The 21,518-nt window shown below is 44.0% G+C and overlaps 1 protein-coding gene across 5 annotated transcripts in view; it reads left to right on the top strand.

Annotated features, from left to right (window-relative positions):
- rasgrp3 (RAS guanyl releasing protein 3 (calcium and DAG-regulated)) overlaps positions 1–21,518 on the top strand; it is a 115,853-nt gene that overhangs the window by 76,280 nt on the left and 18,055 nt on the right. For 4 of the 5 annotated variants that reach the window (XM_061745333.1, XM_061745334.1, XM_061745335.1 and 1 more), the window contains exons 4-9: positions 2,258–2,320; positions 4,605–4,736; positions 5,873–6,020; positions 13,064–13,237; positions 17,931–18,047; positions 18,937–19,215. In XM_061745333.1, the coding sequence (XP_061601317.1) occupies positions 2,258–2,320; positions 4,605–4,736; positions 5,873–6,020; positions 13,064–13,237; positions 17,931–18,047; positions 18,937–19,215 (913 nt within the window). The remainder of the gene's footprint in view (positions 1–2,257; positions 2,321–4,604; positions 4,737–5,872; positions 6,021–13,063; positions 13,238–17,930; positions 18,048–18,936; positions 19,216–21,518) is intronic. The other variant, XM_061745336.1, reaches the window with a different exon arrangement.

The following is a 21,518-nucleotide window of genomic DNA, read 5'->3' as shown; positions in this document are numbered from 1 at the left end:
GTATCTCAAACTTGGTGCTTTGGGTATAAAACATAAGAAAAATCAGGCCGTACCCAGTACTGGAGTAGAGGGGGAATGAGGGGGGATGGCATCCCCCCCTGAAATAAAAAACGGTCAAAATCATCCCCGCTTTCCTTGTCATTTCATCAATGAATGTGGTTTTACTGCTTTTTCAACATTTAGAGTCATCACCAGAAAAATAACACCAGAAAAATAACTTATTTGACAATTTTCGCCTGTTTCAAGTAAATTTTCACGTGAAATAAGTAGAAAAATCTGCCAGTGGGACAAGATTTATCTTCTCATTACAAGCAAAAAAATGTGAAATAAAGTGAAAATCTACTTTAAACAGGTGAAAATTGTTGTTTTTTCCAGTGATGAGTCTTGTTTTAAGTGTAATGAGATTTTTTGACTAAAATGAGTCATTTTAACTAGAAATAAGACAAATATTCTTGTTAAGATTGTGAGTTTTTGCAGTGATCCATGTTTCTTATCCTGTGAAGGACAGAGTCATATTGATAAGTTCAGAAAAGTGTTTTTTATTGTTGTGTTTTGATGTATTTGATGTAAGCCCAGTGGATATTTAAAGCTTACAGAAGGCTGCATTTAACTGCTGCTATGTCATTCCTGCAGTATTTCTGCAGGTGTTTTGGTCACTGCTATTATTTGTAATATATTATATTATTTGTAATAAGCACAAATTATCTGTCCCCATATGATAAAATCCACCATCCCCCCCTGATTTTATTTTACGACTCGAGTACTGGCCGTACCCATCGCAATATTCCACACAACTGTTGGTTCAAGATGTGGTTTTCTCTGGCCTCCATTGTGTCTACTCTATGCAGCACACTTCTCTGACATCAGCCTTTGATTAACTTAATCCTTAACGGCGCTTTTATACTAGTACCTACTCAGCCCGACTCCACTCCACTCGCCTTGCCCTCGTTTCTTTTCAACACCCAGATCAGAAGTAGGAGGTTGGAGCGAAGCTGCTGTGACGTATTTGATTGTGCGACACCAACGAAGAAGACCCACTCCGGCTATTGTGGTCCTTCACGGCACGATAATCGCTTTTTAACTTTTTCGGTTTGTCTCGGCACAGCTGAAAAGTTTGTAGCCTTGAGAAGACATGGACTGAGAAGCTCCTGGTATATTTTGGTTCCTCGGGGTCCCATCTAGCTCTCTTTTCCTCAGCCACCAGGTTTAAGAAGGTTTCCACCTCTGAATCTGACAACGGAACAGATTTCTGCGCTGCCAGTGACTATACGTTTCCATGCAGTCAAAATTGGGGTTATTGCTAATATTCCGGTTACTGAAACATTGGGAATATTCCGTTTCCATGATAATTAATCATTCAGGATATCTGGATCAAACCAGCGACGCACGGAGAACATGATGACGGAATTCCCGTCATTTCCACTTCCTCTTCCTGTATCCAAATTCAAAACAAATGCTGCTTCGTACAACTTTTCTCTCACCTTCTTGTAAATCTTCTATCCCGGTACTTTCTACCGTCTACAAATGCAGAAATGTTCATATCCTTCATTACATTTATGAAGTGATTAGTCTCCTCCTGGTCTTGGTTTCTCCGTGTTTATAAGAACTTCCTGGACTCAGAAGACCAGGATTCCGTGTGAACAGAGCATGTGCAGAAAACAAATTCATGTTCCGTTTGATGGGGATATTCTGTTTGGTGTTTACATGACCCAATATTCAGGTTTTAAAAGGAGTAACCCAGGGCTCATATTGGGGTTTTTATAAACCTAAATATGAGCAAATTCGGGTTATTCAAAGGGTTATTGGTGTTTACATGGCCGTGCAAAACCGGGTTATTGCCAATATTCGGGTTTTAAAAGGGTTATTGATGCATGGAAACGCAGTGATTGTTCTTCGAAAAAAAATGAACAAGAATCCGTCAGAGTCTCTTTCTCTGATTTCCTCCTCCTGACTCAGACGTCTGACTCCAACCCCCCGACCAATCGGTGGTCTGTAGTGTGATGATGTCAGATACAGCCGACTCAGCAGCTTAGAACCTCGGCAGAATAGTTACAGAAAAGTATCTACTCGGCACGTTAGACCCCTGGTGGAAAAGAACCAAACCGAGCCGAGCCGAGTCGGGCTGAGAAGGTACTGGTGGAAAAGCAGCATAAGTTTGTAAGACTTCAGGGTCAGTGATCCAGTGTTCATGGCTGTACCGGGCCGACTTAGCCACTTGTAGTCAGATGTTGTGAAAAAGTCCTTAACTTAACCCCACGTACCACGACTGCAAAGGTGACGGCTGCCAGACAACCAGGCTGAAGATCTGTTATCTAATGAGGTAAGAGGACGCACACACACACGTGCACGCGCAAACGCACACGCACACACGCGCACACACGCACACACGCACACACGCACACACGCACACACGCACACACGCACACACACACACACACACACACACACACACACACACACACACACACACACAGAGATCCCATCATAAACCGCTGCGTTTACAGTTCCACAGTGTTGTAAAGCAGCATTCATCATCTCCTGTAGCAAGGTTTAGCACTAAAAGCCAAAGTTCTTTTATTTTTTTATTTTTATCTTTTATTTGGAAAAGCCCTGACTTCACGGATGCAGATTTACATAGCGTCAAAATCTCTTCAAGTAAGTTAACATAACATTGGCATGACATTGTGTAGAACTTCTGATGTCCAATTTTCCTCCTGGCTCTTCCCAGAATTTTCTTTGTAAAATATTTACATGGAACATGGAAAGCTTCTCATCTTAAATATTACATACAGAAAATTACACACGAGGCAGAATGAGTAAAGATCGTGCTGTAGATTATATCAATATATCATATTACAAAACACATTTTGATCTCTCAGTCCACTTAGACACACCTGGTAACATTTCTCCTTCTCCATTTTTAGAGAGAAGGACAACTTTTCCATTCCATATATTTCATGTATTATTCCTATCCATTCATCTAGAGTGGGGGCTTCAGGTTTTATCCACCTCCTTGTAACAGCTTTTTTGCTCGCCAAAGTTCATCCATTTAGAAACGTTAGTTCCCCCGATTCTAACCCTCTGCTGTTGGCGTAACAACATCATTACAAATCACCTCATCATAGTGAAGCAGGAGGAAGCAGAACACCCAAAAACACACAAGCACAGGGAGAACATTTGAACTTGTTTTTTTGTGGCTGTGATCCAGAAGTCCCAGTTTAAACTCCACACTTGAACATCTTTGTTGTCGCTGCTTCACCATGTTATAACACATCTTTTTTTTTTTACTATTTTATTTTCAGTTTTGCAATGTATACAAACATATTCCAACAGTATGTCTCAGAAAATGAGAATATTGTGATAAAGTTCTCTATTTTCTGTAATGCAATTAAAAAAACAAAAATGTCATACATTCTGGATTCATTACAAATCAACTGAAATATTGCAAGCCTTTTATTATTTTAATATTGCTGATTATGGTTTACAGTTTAAGATTAAGATTCCCAGAATATTCTAATTTTTTGAGATAGGATATTTGAGTTTTCTTAAACTGTAAGCCATAATCAGCCATATTAAAATAATAAAAGCCTTGCAATATTTCAGTTGATTTGTAATGAATCCAGAATGTATGACATTTTTGTTTTTGTAATTGCATTACAGAAAATCACAATATTCTAATTTTCTGAGACAGTCCTGTACATAATACCCACCCAAAAAAAAAAAAAAAACAGTCAATACATACATTAAGTACTTTAAGTACTTGGTGTAATAGATGTATCGATGTAGTCTAGATTAGACTGCCAAATTTTCAAAAAGGTGTTATATCGTTGGAAAGGTCATTTTGTTTTAGTTATGACAGATCTTTGACTGAACTCTTAAACTGGGGGTCGGCAACCCGCGGCTCTAGAGCCCCATGCGGCTCTTTAGCGCCGCCCTAGTGGCTCCTGGAGCTTTTTCAAAAATGTTTGACCTTTTTTTTTTCCTTTTTTTCTTCTTTTTTTTCTTTCTTTCTCTTTTTTTCTTTTTTCTTCTTTTTTTTCCTTTTTTCTTCTTTTTTCCTTTTTTTCTTCTTTTTTCCTTTTTTTCTCTTTTTTTCTTCCTTTTTCCTTTCCTTTTTAATCTCAACATTTCGACTTTTTTCTCGACATTTCAACTTTTTTCTCGAGATTGTACTTCAACATTAATCTCGACATTTAAACTTTTTTCTCTAAATTTCAACTTTTTTCTCGACATTTCGACTTTTTTTTTCAAAATTTCGACTTTTTTATCAACATTTCACCTTTGGCCATTTGCCTTCATTCTAATACAAGACTTTTCATTTTTTGCGGCTCCAGACATATTTGTTTTTTGTGTTTTTGGTCCAATATGGCTCTTTCAACATCTTGGGTTGCTGACCCCTGACCTAAACCAAACTAGTGAGTAATGCTGCGTCAGCACATGGCTGGGGAGGGCGAGGACCAGCTGGAAACACAAACGTCTGCCCCAGTCAGGACCTACTGCTCCATCCCAGCTGACCCCAGGGACTTGATCTGACAGCAGCCCGTCTGGCTCTTCTCTCACACGGCTGTTGCAGCAGAACTGTAAATGTGTATGTGTATATTCAGGTACTGGATCGTGACTTTTCCTGCAGAGTTCAACCTGGACTTGGGATTGATCAGGATAACGGAGGAGTTCAGAGACATGGCAGCTCAGCTCGGCTCTGAGGAACATTTCAAACTCATCGACATCTCCACCATGTAAGTCATCAAACACATGGACAGACCGTTAGAGAAACCGCTGCATCGTATTGGTAAGGTATTCATTATCAGTGGTAGTTAGTAGTTCTTCAGAAGGAAGTACAACTCCAAGCAGTAATTTACAGATCCCATGAAGCCATTTCATTATCAATAAAAGGTCAAAAAAAGTAGACATCGAATGTTGAAAGTGAGGACAATCAAAAATGTTTTGCCACTTCAAGATCTTCTCAATCTCATCATGTCACCGACCTGTTGACTGTAAACTTTGTTAATTGTAGATGTTATCAATATCTTTATACCTCATACACACCCTACCTGATTTTTTTGCACTATTTTTTTTTGTCTCGTACTGTATAGAGCTAGAACAGTCTCATAATTCGCAAATGCACACACCGTTTCACAAATGCACAGGACAAAATTCACAAATGCACAGAACAATTCACACGTGTGTAGGACAAGATATACGAATGTATTTTTGATGCACACACAAATATAACCTGATTTACAAATGTTTTTTTTGTCTGTGAGCTGCGCTGGATTTGCGTGTGACTTTTGAGACTCCCCTGATGTGAGTCGATCCACAAATAGGTTTTTTTTTAACACGGAAGGATCTGCAACCAATCAGATGTCTTCCTTTGTTTCAGCCAATCATAAGAGCATTCTATACAAATGGTCACATAACTGACTTTCAACTACTTTTTCCAGAATTTTAGATACAAATGGAAGGTTGGAAATTGGTCTATAATTAGCTAAAAATTCTGGGTCAAGAGAAGGTTTTTTAGGTAAAGGTTTAACATTGCAGTTCCTTTTCTTCAAAACTGCATTTCAGGTTTGTAGAAGAATATAGAGGATTGACAAGGAAGTGCTTTCTTCTCAAAGAGATGCCACCAATGCCTGAAAATAAATACTTTAACCCTAAACCAAAGTGTGGAAGTACTGGTCTGAACACAAGAGCAGCTGTAGGGATTCCCAAGCTCCATGTTCTGGATTTACAGCCGTGAAGAACCGCCACAGAACTGAGAACGTCACAGTGCACGACTGTGACGCAAACTATCTACAGTGTTACCAATCATTGAGCCACTTTAAGTGTGCCAGCGTTTCTTCCTTTCTTTCTTTTCATCTTGTCCTCCTTGCAGTCCGTCGTACGACTGGATGCGGAAGTTGACGCAACGGAAGAAGCAGGCGAAGAAAGGCAAGGCATCGCTGCTGTTTGACCACCTGGAGCCCATGGAGCTGGCTGAGCATCTCACCTTCCTGGAGTTCAAGTCTATCCGGAGGATATCGGTGAGTCCAGTCATTTATGGAGCTTTTTTTACTCAGCCCGACTCCACTCGACTCGCCCTCGTTTCTTTTCAACACCCAGATCAGAAGTAGGAGGTTGAAGAAGCTGCTGTGACGTATTTGATTGTGTGATCTAAACGAAGAAGACAACAACACTAAAGATGTAGAACCTGGAGGAGATGATAGATGTGCTGCTGGATCTGTGGCTTGTGTTTGATATCAAGTTAAAAAATGAGAGTGAGAGAAGCTTCAAGCGGCAATGCTTTTTTTTTGTTAGTTTGTCTCAGCGCTGCTGAAAAGTCAGCTGGAGCCGTGAGCAGCTATGAAGAGACAGAGCTCCTGGTAGATCTGGTCGTTCCTTATCTCCGTCTAGATCTTTTTAATTCTCTCCTCAGCACCAGGTTTATGAACATCTGACCCTCAGAGTTGGATCATGAAACAGACTTTTGCTGCCATTGCTGGTTGAATAAAATGAACCAGAATCCGTCAGAGTCTCTTTCTCTGATTTCCTCCTCCTGACTCAGACGTCTGACTCCAACCCCCCGACCAATCGGTGGCCTGTAGTGTGATGATGTCAGATACAGCCGACTCAGCAGTTTAGAACCTCGGCAGAATAGATACAGAAAAGTATCTACTCGACACGTTAGATCCCTAGGGCCTGATTTACTAAAGGTTTGCATGCGTAAAAATGTGTGCAAACTGGACATCACCCGCAAACCAATGTGCAAGCTGATCTACTAACAGCGTGCAAAGAGGACTGCGCCTCTCAAATGAGCAAAATAGCACATGCTGTTCATTTAGTACTTTTGCCCTGATGAATAATCAATATGGGGCGTACCCGCCAGAAAGCGCTAAATACTGGGAGGGGAAAATGCAAATTGGTTCATTTACCACCCGCAATGAGATTTACCAAGCCTGAAAGTTATTGCGGGGATTGTGATTGCGTCTGTATTCAATACGTTCGAAAGGAAGGTGCTAATCTGCCCAGCATTACGCACCGATGGCTCTGTCAATGTCCTCATAAACTGGCCGCTTTTGAGGCTCTGCAGGGATGCTTGTTGGTGCCTGATTTGAGGACTGGGGTGGGGATGGCTCAATTTGTGGTGAGGATTCTCCACATGCAAAAGGAGAAATATTTTATTTGAATGTTAAATCGAGTATTATTCAGCAAAAGGTTGCCACAGGAGGCACATTCATTTTTTTATTTGTGATAATAAATAAATCACGTGTTTTCATGGAGAAAAAAGTGTTTCTTATTGTGCGCCTGTTCTGCAGTTGGCTAGTGTGTCATACCCCGGTATCCCAGTTATCTGCTCCTCGCAGAAGGTGAGCTACACCTGCTGCTCAATGCTGGTTAGAGGCATCTCTTCCGCAGGCCCTCCACCTGTCTTGTTTGCCAAAGTTTTATTAAAGGCCACTTTTTCTTTAGTTCTTCGCCTTACACTTGCCACCTTCTTTTAACCTCATCTGCCGTTCTTTTTGTCTTTCCAACTGCATTTATTCTATTGCAGATTTTCTCCCATATTGCGTTTCTTTTGGTAATGTTTAAATTTCTTTGCTGTAGTTCATGAATGTGTTTATTTGCCTCTTCCACTAATATCTCTAACTCCAACTCGTCAAATTTCATTTTGCGCTTGCGACTATATCCTGCTTTCCATCCAGACTCTCCATGGCGTAAACCGTAAGACGCAACACCTCATTTAAATACTGCGGTTTGCACCTGTTATCAATTGCGCACGCAATCTTAGTTGATCACCCGCAAAACACACAACAACAGCACGTGCAAACTTTTTCAGTGCACACGCAATTTAGTACTCTTTATTTAGGATCTTAGTAAATCGGGCCCTTAGTGGGAAAGAACCAAACCAAGTGGAGGAGAGCCAAGTCGGGCTGAGTAGGTGCTAGTGGGAAAGCCCCAATAGTTTAACGGTTTTCCATGATGGGGTGGGAGTTTTCATGGAATTTTGTTGAAATTAAACAAAAAGAGGGGCACTGGTGTTAAACTGCTCAGGTAAACTGATAAACCCCTTGTAGATGAACAGACATGTAGGAAAGCCGGAGACTCAGGGCCTGCTCCCCGGGGCCTGCTCCCCAGGGCCTGCTCCCCGGCAGACATGCCTGTATCATGGACGGCAGCTGAAGGTGTGGGCCTCGGCATGACTCTTCACCTTACTGTGAATAAAAGAAGCCTCATGTTAGCATTGTCCAGAGATAGCCCCAACTTCTTGGTTTGGATGAACCATCACACGTGGACACATGCACTGTCGTCAAATTAATCAGAACTCCAGATGGTTATTAATTTTTTATCATACCACGGTCTGTGTGAATACTCGATTCTGATTGGCTGGCAGGTCTACATTAAAAGTGATAACCTACACCTAGAAAACAAGTTTGGTCAAATTGCCATGATAACTTTAATATAATTGCGCTGGATCAACTGCCAGGTGGCAACCATGGCAACAGAGATTCAGAGAAGAAGAGCCGACTACCGCAGGACGGGCGACATGAGGGATTTTGTAATTTCTTTTGATTTATTTGGTGAATTTAACAATTTTGATGACTGGGATGCAGAAGAAGAGAGAAAAGAATGTCTCCCGTTGTCACGGCTCAAAAAGACAGAAAACCCAAAAGCACAACACCGAACAGAGTATCAGAGTCCAAAAGGCTTTAATCAGGTCAAACGTAGGCAGGAGTCAAAAACCGGGCAGACAGGCAGATCAGGCCGACAAATCCAAAAGGGCAGGCAAAAATCAAAAAACCGGGAATCAGGCAAAGTATCAGGCAGGCAGAAACAAACAGACTAAGGAATGCTGGAAAGCTAGGCATGAACACTAGACAATCTGGCAGAGGGCATGTGGAAGTGGGCCGGTATATAAAGGGGAACTGATCACCATGGAAACCAGGTGTGGAGATGGGCGGGGAAGCACAGGTGAGGGGAATGAGTCGATTGTCTGGCTGATGAGGGTGGCAGGATCTGAAATGACAGGAGAGTGAGTGATCAGGTAAAAACATATCCCAAACTGAGAAACCATGACACCCGTTGCTAAGTCGTATCTCAGGTCCGTCCTAGTTACTGCAGAATCAACACTGTGTCCATTAAGGACCTTATGGGACGGTAGTGATTGTTCCAGGTATTAGTCAGACCCTCAGGTGTTACCAAGGAAACTGAGTTACGGCTTGTTAAAAACTTTGTAACTTACCAGGTTACAACGGCTGCAGACGAGAGATTAAATAGTCGCTCAGCCGCTCAGCTGTGGTTGTTATAAAACTAATGATTTACACTGAAAACACATTAAAGCATGAATAACTGATTTAATATTTATGTTTTTTGGTAAGTGACCGTGGTATAAGCGGGATAATGGCCTTCGAGGTTAATGTTAATGTACACCTCGTCGGGCATTATCCCTTACTTAAACACTGTGTTCTCTGGACCAACCCGTATTTATTGACATGAAATAGAAACTATCCTCAGCATGTGACATCACAGCCACTATCCACTTTATTCATCTTTCTATCACTGTATTAGTTATGTCCATTTTACAGGAACTTTTGTCAGATGTCTCCTGTTGCTTTTAAGTCATAATATGAACTTTTTTCTACAAGAAATGTAGCGGGAAAATGAAAAAGGCTTGACACTTGTAGAGCACATTGGTGCTCGTAGTTGGTCAAACCTTTGCACAATAGCACATCACTGGTGGAAGTGTCTCTTTGTAACATCACCAAGACAGCAACAGATTTCCCTATAGGTGGGTTTCCATTAGCAGAGGTGTGGGGTAGTTTGATTTGACTGTTGGTGTGTGTCTCCATCATAAGGAATGGCACCTGAACAGGTTCTTGTCTTCAGTGCAGTTGGACAGACTGCTGAATGAGTATTGGTGTTGACTCGGACTGATTGGTTGTGCTGTTAGCAAGACACGTCCTTATTCAGCTGTGATGTCACCATCGTTCAAGCCGTCTCATGTCATTCAGCGTAACCACCTCACTGACTTCGGTGTCAAAGTTTTCCTTCTTTGTCATCTTCTTCTCCTTGTGTCTGTTGGCTTTCAGAAAACAGCAAACGTGGTGCATTACCACCACCAAGTGGTATGGAGTGGTAGTTTGCCAAGTTAGTGGATCTTATGGTACTTTTCCACTAGAACCTACTCGGCTCGACTCAACTCGGCCTGGTTTCTTTTCCACTACAATTCATCACCTGGAGCAGAAGTAGGAGGTTGGAGAAGCTGCTGTGACGTATTTGATTGTGTGATCTAAATGAAGAAGACAACAACACTAAAGATGTAGAACCTGGAGGAGATGATAGATGTGCTGCTGGGTCTGTGGCTTGTGTTTGATATCAAGTTAAAAAATGAGAGTAAGAGAAACTTCAAGCGGCAACGCTTTTGAATTTTTATTTGTTTGTCTCTGTGTTGCTGAAAAGTCATCTGGAGCCGTGAGCAGCTATGAAGAGACAGAGCTCCTGGTAGATCTGGTCGTTCCTTATCTCCGTCTAGATCTTTTTAATTCTCTCCTCAGCACCAGGTTTATGAACATCTGCACCTCAGAGTTGGATCAAACAGACTTTTGCTGCCGTTGCTGGTTGAATAAAATGAACCACAATCTGTCAGAGTCTCTTTCTCTGATTTCCTCCTCCTGACTCAGACGTCTGACTCCAACCCCCCGACCAATCGGTGGTCTGTAGTGTGATGATGGCACGTTAGACCCCTAGTGGGAAAGAACCAAACCGAGTGGAGGAGAGTCGGGCTGAGTAGGTTCTAGTGGTGGAAAAGCGCCACTAGTGGGTCCAACATTGTTACGATGACGCAACAACCAGGAGAGGAGGATGCGGGTTACAATGTCCAAGCATTAACCAGTTTAAAAACAAATATAAAAACATGATTCTCACGAGGTACAAAGAGAAAGGGGTTTAGCGGCTTTTAGGGGCCTGATATGATACTATTGGGTGAACGGGTAGATCTGTTTATATTTATGTACAGAAATGGGATGCAAATTATATATATATATATATATATATATATATATATATATATATATATATATATATATATATATATATATATATATATATATATATATATATATATATGTGGCAGGGTGCGTGCCACGGGGGCCCGACCGAAGGACGGAGAGACAGAGAGTTTCGTGCAGATCCTTATTTTATTTCTCACACCCACATGTGCACAAGCATCACCCAGGACACAGCTCCTCCGACCCCTCGCTGCTGTCCAGCTCCGCCTTATAAGGCAGGCAGGTGGAGAGAATCAGCCACTCAGGCGGATGGGACACAGGTGCGTGTTCCATCCATCTCTCCAACCTGCCACACACCCCCAACGCCAACTTCGAGCCGGGGTCCGTCCGGCCGAGCCTACTCCCCCCCCCCGCCCCCTCGGAGCGGGAGAGGAACCCTCCGGGCTTCCTGGTCGGGGGGTCGTCCCCGGCGTCGGCCTGACCTGCGGCACGGTCGCGGGGGTCGCCCCCGGCGTCGGCCCGCCCGCCGGGGAAGACGCTCTCGGGGCCGGGCCCATGGTGGCCTCGGGCCACCCGGTGCGTCCAGGACCGCGTCCCTCGCGGCGCAGCCCCGCTCTGGAGCTGGTGCGTCCCGGACCACGTCCTCCTTCGTGACGCGGCCCCGCGCCAGCTGCCGGTCCGCCTCCGGGACCGCCTCCTCCTCCTCCGCGACGCAGCCCTGCGCGGGCTGCTGGTCCGCCCCCGTCTTCGCGGGACCCGCCGTCGCTGGAGGCTGCGCCTCCGCAGCCTCCTCCCCAGCCAACTCCGCCTCCGTCTCCGCCGCTGACTCCATCCCAGGAGCCGTCGCCTGGCGGCCCGCAGCTTTTGCCTCGCGGCCCCAAAGCTGCGGCGCTACCAGCGCTGCCGCGGCGAACCTCAGACGGGGTGCAGGGATGGGTCGCTCCGTCGGTCCCGCCGTCTTGGGAGCCGTCGCCGCCAGCTCCTCCCGCGCTGCTGGCGCAGGGGTGGGTCTCCCCGCGGCCACGAGCGCCTCCATCGCGGCCAGCTGCCGCTCGCCCTGGTCCCGGAACATGGCCGTCATGCCCGCCATGGCCTGGGCGAGCGCGTCCAGGGCCCGCTCCATGCGTCCCCTCCTCCGCCCTTCGAAGCCCCACGTTGGGCGCCAGATGTGGCAGGGTGCGTGCCACGGGGGCCCGACCGAAGGACGGAGAGACAGAGAGTTTCGTGCAGATCCTTATTTTATTTCTCACACCCACATGTGCACAAGCATCACCCAGGACACAGCTCCTCCGACCCCTCGCTGCTGTCCAGCTCCGCCTTATAAGGCAGGCAGGTGGAGAGAATCAGCCACTCAGGCGGATGGGACACAGGTGCGTGTTCCATCCATCTCTCCAACCTGCCACAATATATATAGTGTAAATAAGCATATTTATATAAATATTTATATGGGCGTGTGTGTACAAATATATAGAAATATTCAACTATGTGTATGTATGTATGCATGTATGTATGCATGTATAATTACAGTATATAATAATAATAATAATAATAATAATAATAATAATAATAATAATAATAATAATAATAATAATAATAATAATAATATTTAGCAGTGTGAGTACAGTGTGTGAATATTTATAAATACAGGTTAAATGATCAGTGAATGAGGGTAGGACTAAATAAGTTTACACTTCTTCCTACTCCTTTTTTGGCACATGTAAATCAAGATAGCAAGTTTTAAAGGATGAAATTCTTTGTTTTGTTGTTGTTTTCTTAAACTTCTCATGAAGTGTTGTTTCTTTTTTACATGTACAAAAATAAAATAAATCAAATCAAATCAAAAACAATCTCAGCCTACTAGGTTTTACCCCAGACTGCCTCCAATGGAAACCAACATGCTGTCAGTTCATAAGCATTTCAATCGGTACAAACAGACTTTTTGAGCCCAAATGCCTTCTTTTTTTTTGCCTGTTTGGGCTTAAAGAGATATTATTGGAATACTTATACCTGTAAAGTGTCTACGGCTTTGAAGAATAATTTGATGGCTTGGCACTTGACTAATAATTGCTTTTCATCAACAGTTCACTGATTACCAGAGTTACGTGGTGCATGGTTGTCTGGTGGACAACCCGACCCTGGAGCGCTCCATCGCTCTGTTCAACGGCGTCTCTCAGTGGGTCCAGCTGATGGTGCTCAGCAAGCTCACGCCTCAGACTCGTGCAGAGGTCATCACCAAATACATCCATGTGGCTCAGGTAATGCAGACAAGCCGTGCACATGAAGAGCACTTGAGTTTGACCACTTTTAGAGAGTTGATTCACCTCACAAACTCTGATACTGCACTGCTACCATCCTCTTTAAAATGCCTTTAAAATGTTCTGGGTCTCTGGGAATTGAAATCCTTATACTTCTCCTGGTCCAACGACAACACTTCTACTTACAGTCACAGATAGACTCAATTTATGCCAGACTTATAGTTCTTAAGACCAGGACTCAGGGCCAATCCCAATACACCCCCTACTTTCTACCACTTCACCCTAAAAATGAGTAGGGCCCTTGTAACCTTCCCTAGGGATTGGGACACCACTTGCTACGTCACTGCGTGGTTTACGTTCGGGTACGTAAGCCACTGCGTAGTTACGTTTGCACATACGTCACACCATATCAGGAAGCCCAGAGATAGAAGCTGTTTTAATTTCCTCTGTAGCTGTTAATATGCCACTTTATTAAGTTTTAATATTTTTTCAGGCGTAAAAGTAACCGTTAAGATCCCCAACCTGGGCTCAGTTTATCCAAATAACGCCTGTTAAGAAATTTGATCAGACGTTTTCGGGATGGGAACAGCCTGCCGGCTCGTTAAATCGATGCAGAGCCTACGGCTTAGGGTATGGTCCGCGTCGCCGCATAACCTACGCCGTAGGCTCTGCGTTGGTGTAACACGGAACCATAAATCAGCCTTTATTCTGACGAGATCTGAAAAGACTTCGCAACAACGAGCAAGCGAGTGATTATGTACATTCACTGAGTGAATGTTATGAAAGTAAAATATATATTTCTCGCTGGTCCTGGTGTTTGTAAGGACTCTGCGTTCTGGATCTGGATTTAGATGGGAACAATACTCTTGAGGTGTTCCAGTCTGGTTTTAAAACCTGCCACAGTCCAGAGTTGGAGCTATTGAGGGTTTTTAATGCTGTTCTCTTAGCCAACAAGAAGCCTTGCTCCAGCTACCTTCCACACAGTGCACCGTCAGCTCCTTTAGTCCTGCCTGGAGAACGGGGTGGATATCCAAAGGGCTTTAGATTGATTCAAGTCTTACTTGTTCAAGAAAGGTTATTGTAATATGTACGTGTCCGAACTTTTGAGTTTTCTGCAGCCCTGCTATTCTCGGCCCTCTTCTCCTTCCCTCTTCTTACTCCCTGACTTTGGCCCGGTTTCCCAGATCAGTTAAGTAGTTCTTAACAGTTAAGTAGTTCTTTCACAGGCTCCTTAAGATGGTTTGAAAGAAGTCTTTCGCTGTTAAGAACTACTTAACTGATCTGGGAAACCGGGCCTTTATTTGTTCAGAATTGTAATTTTTAATTCATAGGGAAAATATACATTTTATGAATATTTCGCTTTTTTGTTGGGTGAAAATAATCCATTGGCGATAGTGTTCTGCTCGCACGTCAAGGTAAAGTCATTCATATGCATTACTCTTAATTTCCATAGAAAGTTGCCAAAGTGGAAAATTTCCAAAATGATCCCGATTTACTTCCCATGAAAGGTTTCATTAAAGTTTATAGAAACTAACCAGTGATTTTCAGCTGCTTTGCAGCCCTACATGAGCCCTATAGACTGATACAACCCAGTATGCGAGCAAATAAATACATTCAGTCCTTCATATTTTGCATAAAACATGAAGCACTGAGCGATGACAGAGTGAATTGATAATAATTTCATAACATCTTCTGAAGCAAAGAGCTTCTCCATTATGTATCCACTTGTATTGCAGGAACGGATCACTAATGCCGCCTGATCAGCAGCGCCAAGACTGTCCAGGGTCGATGCAGAAAGCTTTTAACATGGTTATCTGCTATGATAACATGCTGCAGAGAGTTTTATAGACTACTTTTGAAGACATTTGTATTGATCTACTAATGATCCCAACATCTGTTGTACATCTCCAACGATCTACAACAATACCAAGTCAAGGGATTGGTCTCAAACTTTGGAAGGAACGAAGCAAACACTGCATCAGAGTGTATTGGCATGGCAGTCCGACGGTACAGACAGGATGCTGTTTAGCTTCAGACATTCCGACATGGTCTGCACGACCCAGCCTGGACTTTGCAGCCGTGTCATAGTCAGAGCTGGGTAGAGGAGCCAAAAATGGTACTCAAGTAAAAGTACTGTTACTTCAGAATAATATGACTCAAGTAGAAGTAAAAAGTAGTCATCCAAATAATTACTTGAGTAAAAGTAAAAAAGTACTTGGTGAAAAAACTACTCAAGTACTGAGTAACTGTTGAGTAACGTCTGATTTATTTTTTTAACACAGCCATTCAAACAGACAAAAGTACAAAATAATCATCTTCAGGCAAATTAAATCAATAAAATAATAAATACAATTAAAATTGATAAAAAATAGCTTAAATTAAAATAAGCTTAAAGTAAATTCAAGTAAAAGGGGGACCGGAGAGTGTGTTCCAACTACAGGGGGATCACACTTCTCAGCCTCCCGGGGAAAGTCTACGCCAGGGTACTGGAGAGGAGATTACGGCCGATAGTCGAACCTCGGATTCAGGAGGAACAATGCGGTTTTCGTCCCGGTCGTGGAACACTGGACCAGCTCTATACCCTCCGCAGGGTGCTCGAGGGTTCATGGGAATTTGCCCAACCAGTCTACATGTGTTTTGTGGATCTGGAGAAGGCATTTGACCGTGTCCCTCGTGCCATTCTGTGGGGGGTGCTGAGTGAGTATGGAGTCCGGGGCCCTCTATTAAGGGCTGTCCGGTCTCTGTATGATCGAAGCAGGAGTCTGGTTCGCATTGCCGGCAGTAAGTCAGACTTGTTCCCGGTGCATGTTGGACTCCGGCAGGGCTGCCCTTTGTCACCGGTCCTGTTCATAATTTTTATGGACAGGATTTCTAGGCGCAGCCAGGGGCCGGAGGGGATCCGGTTTGGGAACCTCAGGATTTCATCTCTGCTTTTTGCAGATGATGTTGTCCTGTTGGCTTCATCAGACCGGGACCTCCAGCATGTGCTGGGGCAGTTTGCGGCCGAGTGCGACGCGGCAGGGATGAGAATCAGCACCTCCAAGACCGAGGCCATGGTTCTCGACCGGAAAAGGGTGGCATGCCTTCTCCGGGTGGGTGGAGAAGTCCTGCCTCAGGTGGAGGAGTTTAAGTATCTCGGGATCTTGTTCACGAGTGAGGGAACAATGGAGCGTGAGATTGACAGGCGGATCGGTGCAGCGTCCGCAGTTATGCGGTCGATGTACTGGACTGTCGTGGTAAAGAGGGAGCTGAGTCGAAAGGCGAAGCTCTCGATTTACCGGTCAATCTACGCCCCTACCCTCACCTATGGTCATGAACTTTGGGTAGTGACCGAAAGGACAAGATCGCGGATACAAGCGGCCGAGATGAGTTTCCTCCGCAGGGCGGCTGGACGCTCCCTTAGAGATAGGGTGAGGAGTTCGGTCACCCGGGAGGAGCTCGGAGTCGAGCCGCTACTCCTCCACATTGAGAGGAGTCAGCTAAGGTGGCTTGGGCATCTGTACCGGATGCCTCCTGGACGCCTCCCTAGGGAGGTGTTCCAGGCATGTCCCACCGGGAGGAGACCCCGGGGAAGACCCAGGACACGCTGGAGAGACTATGTCTCTCGGCTGGCCTGGGAACGCCTCGGACTCCCCCCGGAAGAGCTGGAGGAAGTGTCTGGGGTGAGGGAAGTCTGGGCATCCCTGCTGAGGCTGCTGCCCCCGCGACCCGGTAACGGATAAAGCGGGAGAAGATGAATGAATGAATGAATAAATTCAAGTACTTTAACTTTTTTTACTTTACTTGGTACAGTTACCAAGAACCAGTGGTCCATGGACATTAATATTTGGTACAGTTACCAAGAACCAGTGGTCCATGGACATTAATATTTGGTACAGTTACCAAGAACCAGTGGTCCATGGACATTAATATTTGGTACAGTTACCAAGAACCAGTGGTCCATGGACATTAATATTTGGTACAGTTACCAAGAACCAGTGGTCCATGGACATTAATATTTGGCCACAAATCCAGTTTCCTGATATTTATATGTACTTAATTTCTACGCCGAAACAAAGCTTGAAGGCTTACAAAAAACTTGATGCTTGGTCCGACTTCAAGGCAGGATTTGTTGTAGAAATTAAAGTGATGAGGACACCGAACTTTATGATTTGACCGTTTAACGTTAGCTACCCAAAAATCCAACATTACCTGATACAAAATGGGAACCACAAATCCATGTGTCTGTCCTGGAATCCAGTTGTTTCTGTGAATTGCAGCGATCCATTTGTCTCTCTTAAGCTTATTTTTCGTCAGTCTGTAAAACGATAACTCTGATTTCTTGCTAAATCTATGAGTACAGTCGATCGCACAACAGCTCTTTCCCATTTTAGATGTTTTCCAGTTGCTCAAACTGAAAGTTTACGCTGACACTCAGTCTTTCTGACACTCAGTCTTTCTGACACTCAGTCTTTCTGACACTCAGTCTTTCTGACACTCAGTCTTTCTGACACTCAGTCTTTCTGTCACTCAGTCTTTCTGTCACTCAGTCTTTCTGTCACTCAGTCTTTCTGACACTCAGTCTTTCTGTCACTCAGTGGGCATAACCCGCTGTGAAGTTGCATCTGTGACGTCATGTGCATTCCGTCTATTGTGATTAGATTTCTAATGAAGACGTTAAAGTGGAATTTGAGCATGTCTGTGTTGTGTTCAGAAACTGCTGCAGCTGCAGAACTTCAACACTCTGATGGCGGTGGTGGGAGGACTGAGCCACAGCTCCATCTCTCGGCTCAAGGAGACCCATGCTTACCTGGCCCCAGAGGTGGTGAAGGTAAATCAGCCCCGGGTTCTACTGCACGGCTCCTGGCCGGAGTTGTGTTGGTGGAGCATGGATGACTGAACACATTCTGTCACTGACTACGTTTACATGCAGTCAAAATTTGAATAATTGCTAATATTCCGGTTACTGAAACATTGGGAATATTCCGTTTACATGGTAACTAATCATTCAGGATATCTGGATCAACCAGCGACGCACGGAGAACGTGATGATGCAATTCCCGTCATTTCTGCTTCTTCCTGTATCCAAATTCAAAACAAATGCTGCTTTGCGCAACTTTTCTCTCACCTTCTTGTAAATCTTCTATCCCGGTACTTTCTAGCGTCTACAAATGCAGAAATGTTCATATCCTTCATTACATTTATGAAGTGATTAGTCTCCTCCTGGTCTTGGTTTCTCCGTGTTTATAAGAACTTCCTGGACTCAAAAGACCAGGATTCCTTGTGAACAGAACATGTGCAGAAAACAAATTCCTGTTCCGTTTGATGGGGATATTCTGTTTAGCGTTTACATGACCCAATATTCAGGTTTTAATTCATTACAAATCAACTGAAATATTGCAAGCGTTTTATTATTTTAATATTGCTGATCATGGCTTACAGCTTAAGAAAACTCAAAAAATTAGAATATTCTGGGAATCTTAATCTTAAACTGTAAGCCATAATCAGCAATATTAAAATAATAAAAGGCTTGTAATATTTCAGTTGATTTGTAATGAATCCAGAATGTATGACTTTTTTTTTTTTAATTGCATTACAGAAAATAAAGAACTTTATCACAATATTCTAATTTTCTGAGACAGTCATCTATGCTACAGTACATCAACCACCACAACAATGTGTCTTAACCCCCATGATGTCTCAAATGTTTGTGGCTCCAGATCTGGAGCGAGATGACAGAGCTGGTTTCCTCCAACAACAACTACTCCTGCTACCGGAAGGCCTTCAACAAGTGCCGGGGATTCAAGATCCCCATCCTGGGCGTGCACCTCAAGGACCTGATTGCAGTCCACGTGGTGTTCCCTGACTGGGTGGCTGACAGGAATGAGCTGAACCTGGTGAAGATGCACCAGCTCTATATGACTTTCACTGAGCTGGTGTCCCTGCAGAGCGCCGTCGCCCAGGTGGAGCCCAACATGGACCTCATCTACCTGCTGACGGTGAGGAAGAAACACATGCTACTGGACAAATGGAGTTTAACTTTAGATTATCCAAAACCAGTACTGGAGTTGAGGGGGGATGAGGGGGGATGAGGGGGGATGGCATCCCCCCTGAAATAAAAACGGTCCAAATCATCCCCCCTGTAAAACTGCCATCCCCCCTTTCCATCCCTTATGTCATTTCATCAATGAATGTGGTTTTACTGCTATTTCAACATTTAGAGTCATCACCAGAAAAATAACACCAGAAATATAACTTATTTGACAATTTTCACCTGTTTCAAGTACATTTTCACTTGAAATAAGTAGAAAAATCTGCCAGTGGGACAAGATTTATCTTCTTATTACAAGCAAAAAAATCTTGTTCCACTGGCAGATTTTTCTACTTATTTCAAGTGAAAATCTACTTGAAACAGGTGAAAGTTTTTTCCAGTGATGAGTCTTGTTTTAAGTTTAAGATTTTGAGTTTTTGCAGTGATCCATGTTACTTATCCTGTGAAGGACAGAGTCATATTGATAAGTTCAGAAAAGTGTTTTTTATTGTTGTGTTTTGATGTATTTGATGTAAGTCCAGTGGATATTTAAAGCTTACAGAAGGCTGCATTTAACTGCTGCTATGTCATTCCTGCAGTATTTCTGCAGGTGTTTTGGTCACTGCTATTATTTGTAGAGACCGGATGTTAATATTTACAGTGCTGACCCTTCTTCTTCAGAACTTCTGCATCTCACTCTGGCAAACTGGACATCATTTTCTGGGTTCAATTCTGACTGATGGAGATCTGTTCTTGCTGTAGCAGTCCGGCTGAGTTGAACCCAATCTGTAATCTTCTGTTTGCCCACATGCTTTTTGACGTTTGACCCCAGGTTCTTGATGAGTTTAAGATCTGGGTTTAAAATGAGATTAAGGGGTCTTTCAGACCTGTGGCCCGTTTGTTTTGTTCCGATTCAGGGGCTAAATCGATACAGCTGTTTTGTTTTTCGTTTGTGGCGTTTGTGTTCACAAGGCAAGCGTCTGTAGCGGTTCAAAGCTGTTAACAAATGAGAGAACCAACTGTTCTCTCATTGGTCAGAAATGAACGCGGAAGGAGTTTCCTCTTCTGGGAAAAACAACAACTATGTAGGTTGAACCACAGTTATGAGTGAGTTGTGTGGGTTTCTGTGTGGATTCTGTTCTCACTGCAAACGAACCGCTCCAGGTCTGGAATGGAAGCGAGCTGAGACCACCTCTCCTAGGAGATCTCTGCTCGCTTGTTTTGTCCCGCATCTGAGCCCGATTGCTGTGTTCACATGTACCAAACCAACCGATCTTTAGGGGGAAACGCTCCCTGTTTCGGAACAACTGCTCCAAACGGGACAGATGTGAAAGCTCCCTAAGTCCTGCTGAGATCTGCGACCAGGATCTCTGAGCCTCTCTGGATGGACCAACACCAGATTGTTGAGCGACGTTGCTCCCAGGTGTGAAAGCAGCCTAAGACTAATATTTTCACCACACATGCAAAGAAGAGCCCACTCATGAACACTAAACCAGAAACACCTCCATCCACTCTGAGCCAGAGCTCAGTTAACGTGCTTCGAGACTAAATTAAAAACTGTTCTGTGGTCGGATTGATACGAATCTGAGATAGTTTTTAGAAACCATGGACGCCATGTCCTGCGGCCTACAGAGGAGAGGAACCGTCCCGCTTGTGCTTCATTCAAAAACCTGCTTCTCTGGTGGTACGGGGTTGCATTAGTGCCTACGGGGTGGGCAGCTTCCACATCTGGACAGGAAACATCAGCGCTGAAAGTTGATAATGTTTCAGAACATCTGTTCCCATCCAGGCGACGTCTCTGTCAGGCAAGCCCTTGCATATTTCAGCAAGACGATGCTAAAGTGCATACTTGGTCCATGACAACAGCACGGCTCTGCAGGAGCAGGAATGGAATGGAAGCGAGCTGAGACCACCTCTCCTAGGGGTCCTCGGCTCGCTTGTTTTGTCCCACATCAGCGTGATTGCTGTGTTCACATGTACCAAACCAATCGATCTTTAGGGGGAAACGCTCCCTGTTTCGGAAAACTGCTCCAAATGGGACAGATGTGAAAGCTCCCTAAGTCCTGCTGAGATCTGCAACCAGGATCTCTGAGCCTCTATGGATGGACCAACACTAGATTGTTGAGCGACGTTGCTCCCTGAAGGACACTTTGATACGGTTCTTTCTTCACAGCAGTGTTTTTGGATAGAAGTATAATTGAACTCACAACTTCAGATGAGAAACAACTCCAAACACGGTTCTCGTGATGTTTCACTCTGGGCAGGCTACAG

Source organism: Cololabis saira, chromosome 17 (assembly GCF_033807715.1).
Source record: "Cololabis saira isolate AMF1-May2022 chromosome 17, fColSai1.1, whole genome shotgun sequence".
Classification (NCBI taxonomy): Eukaryota; Metazoa; Chordata; class Actinopteri; order Beloniformes; family Belonidae; genus Cololabis; species Cololabis saira.
This window is presented reverse-complemented; position numbering and strand designations above follow the sequence as displayed.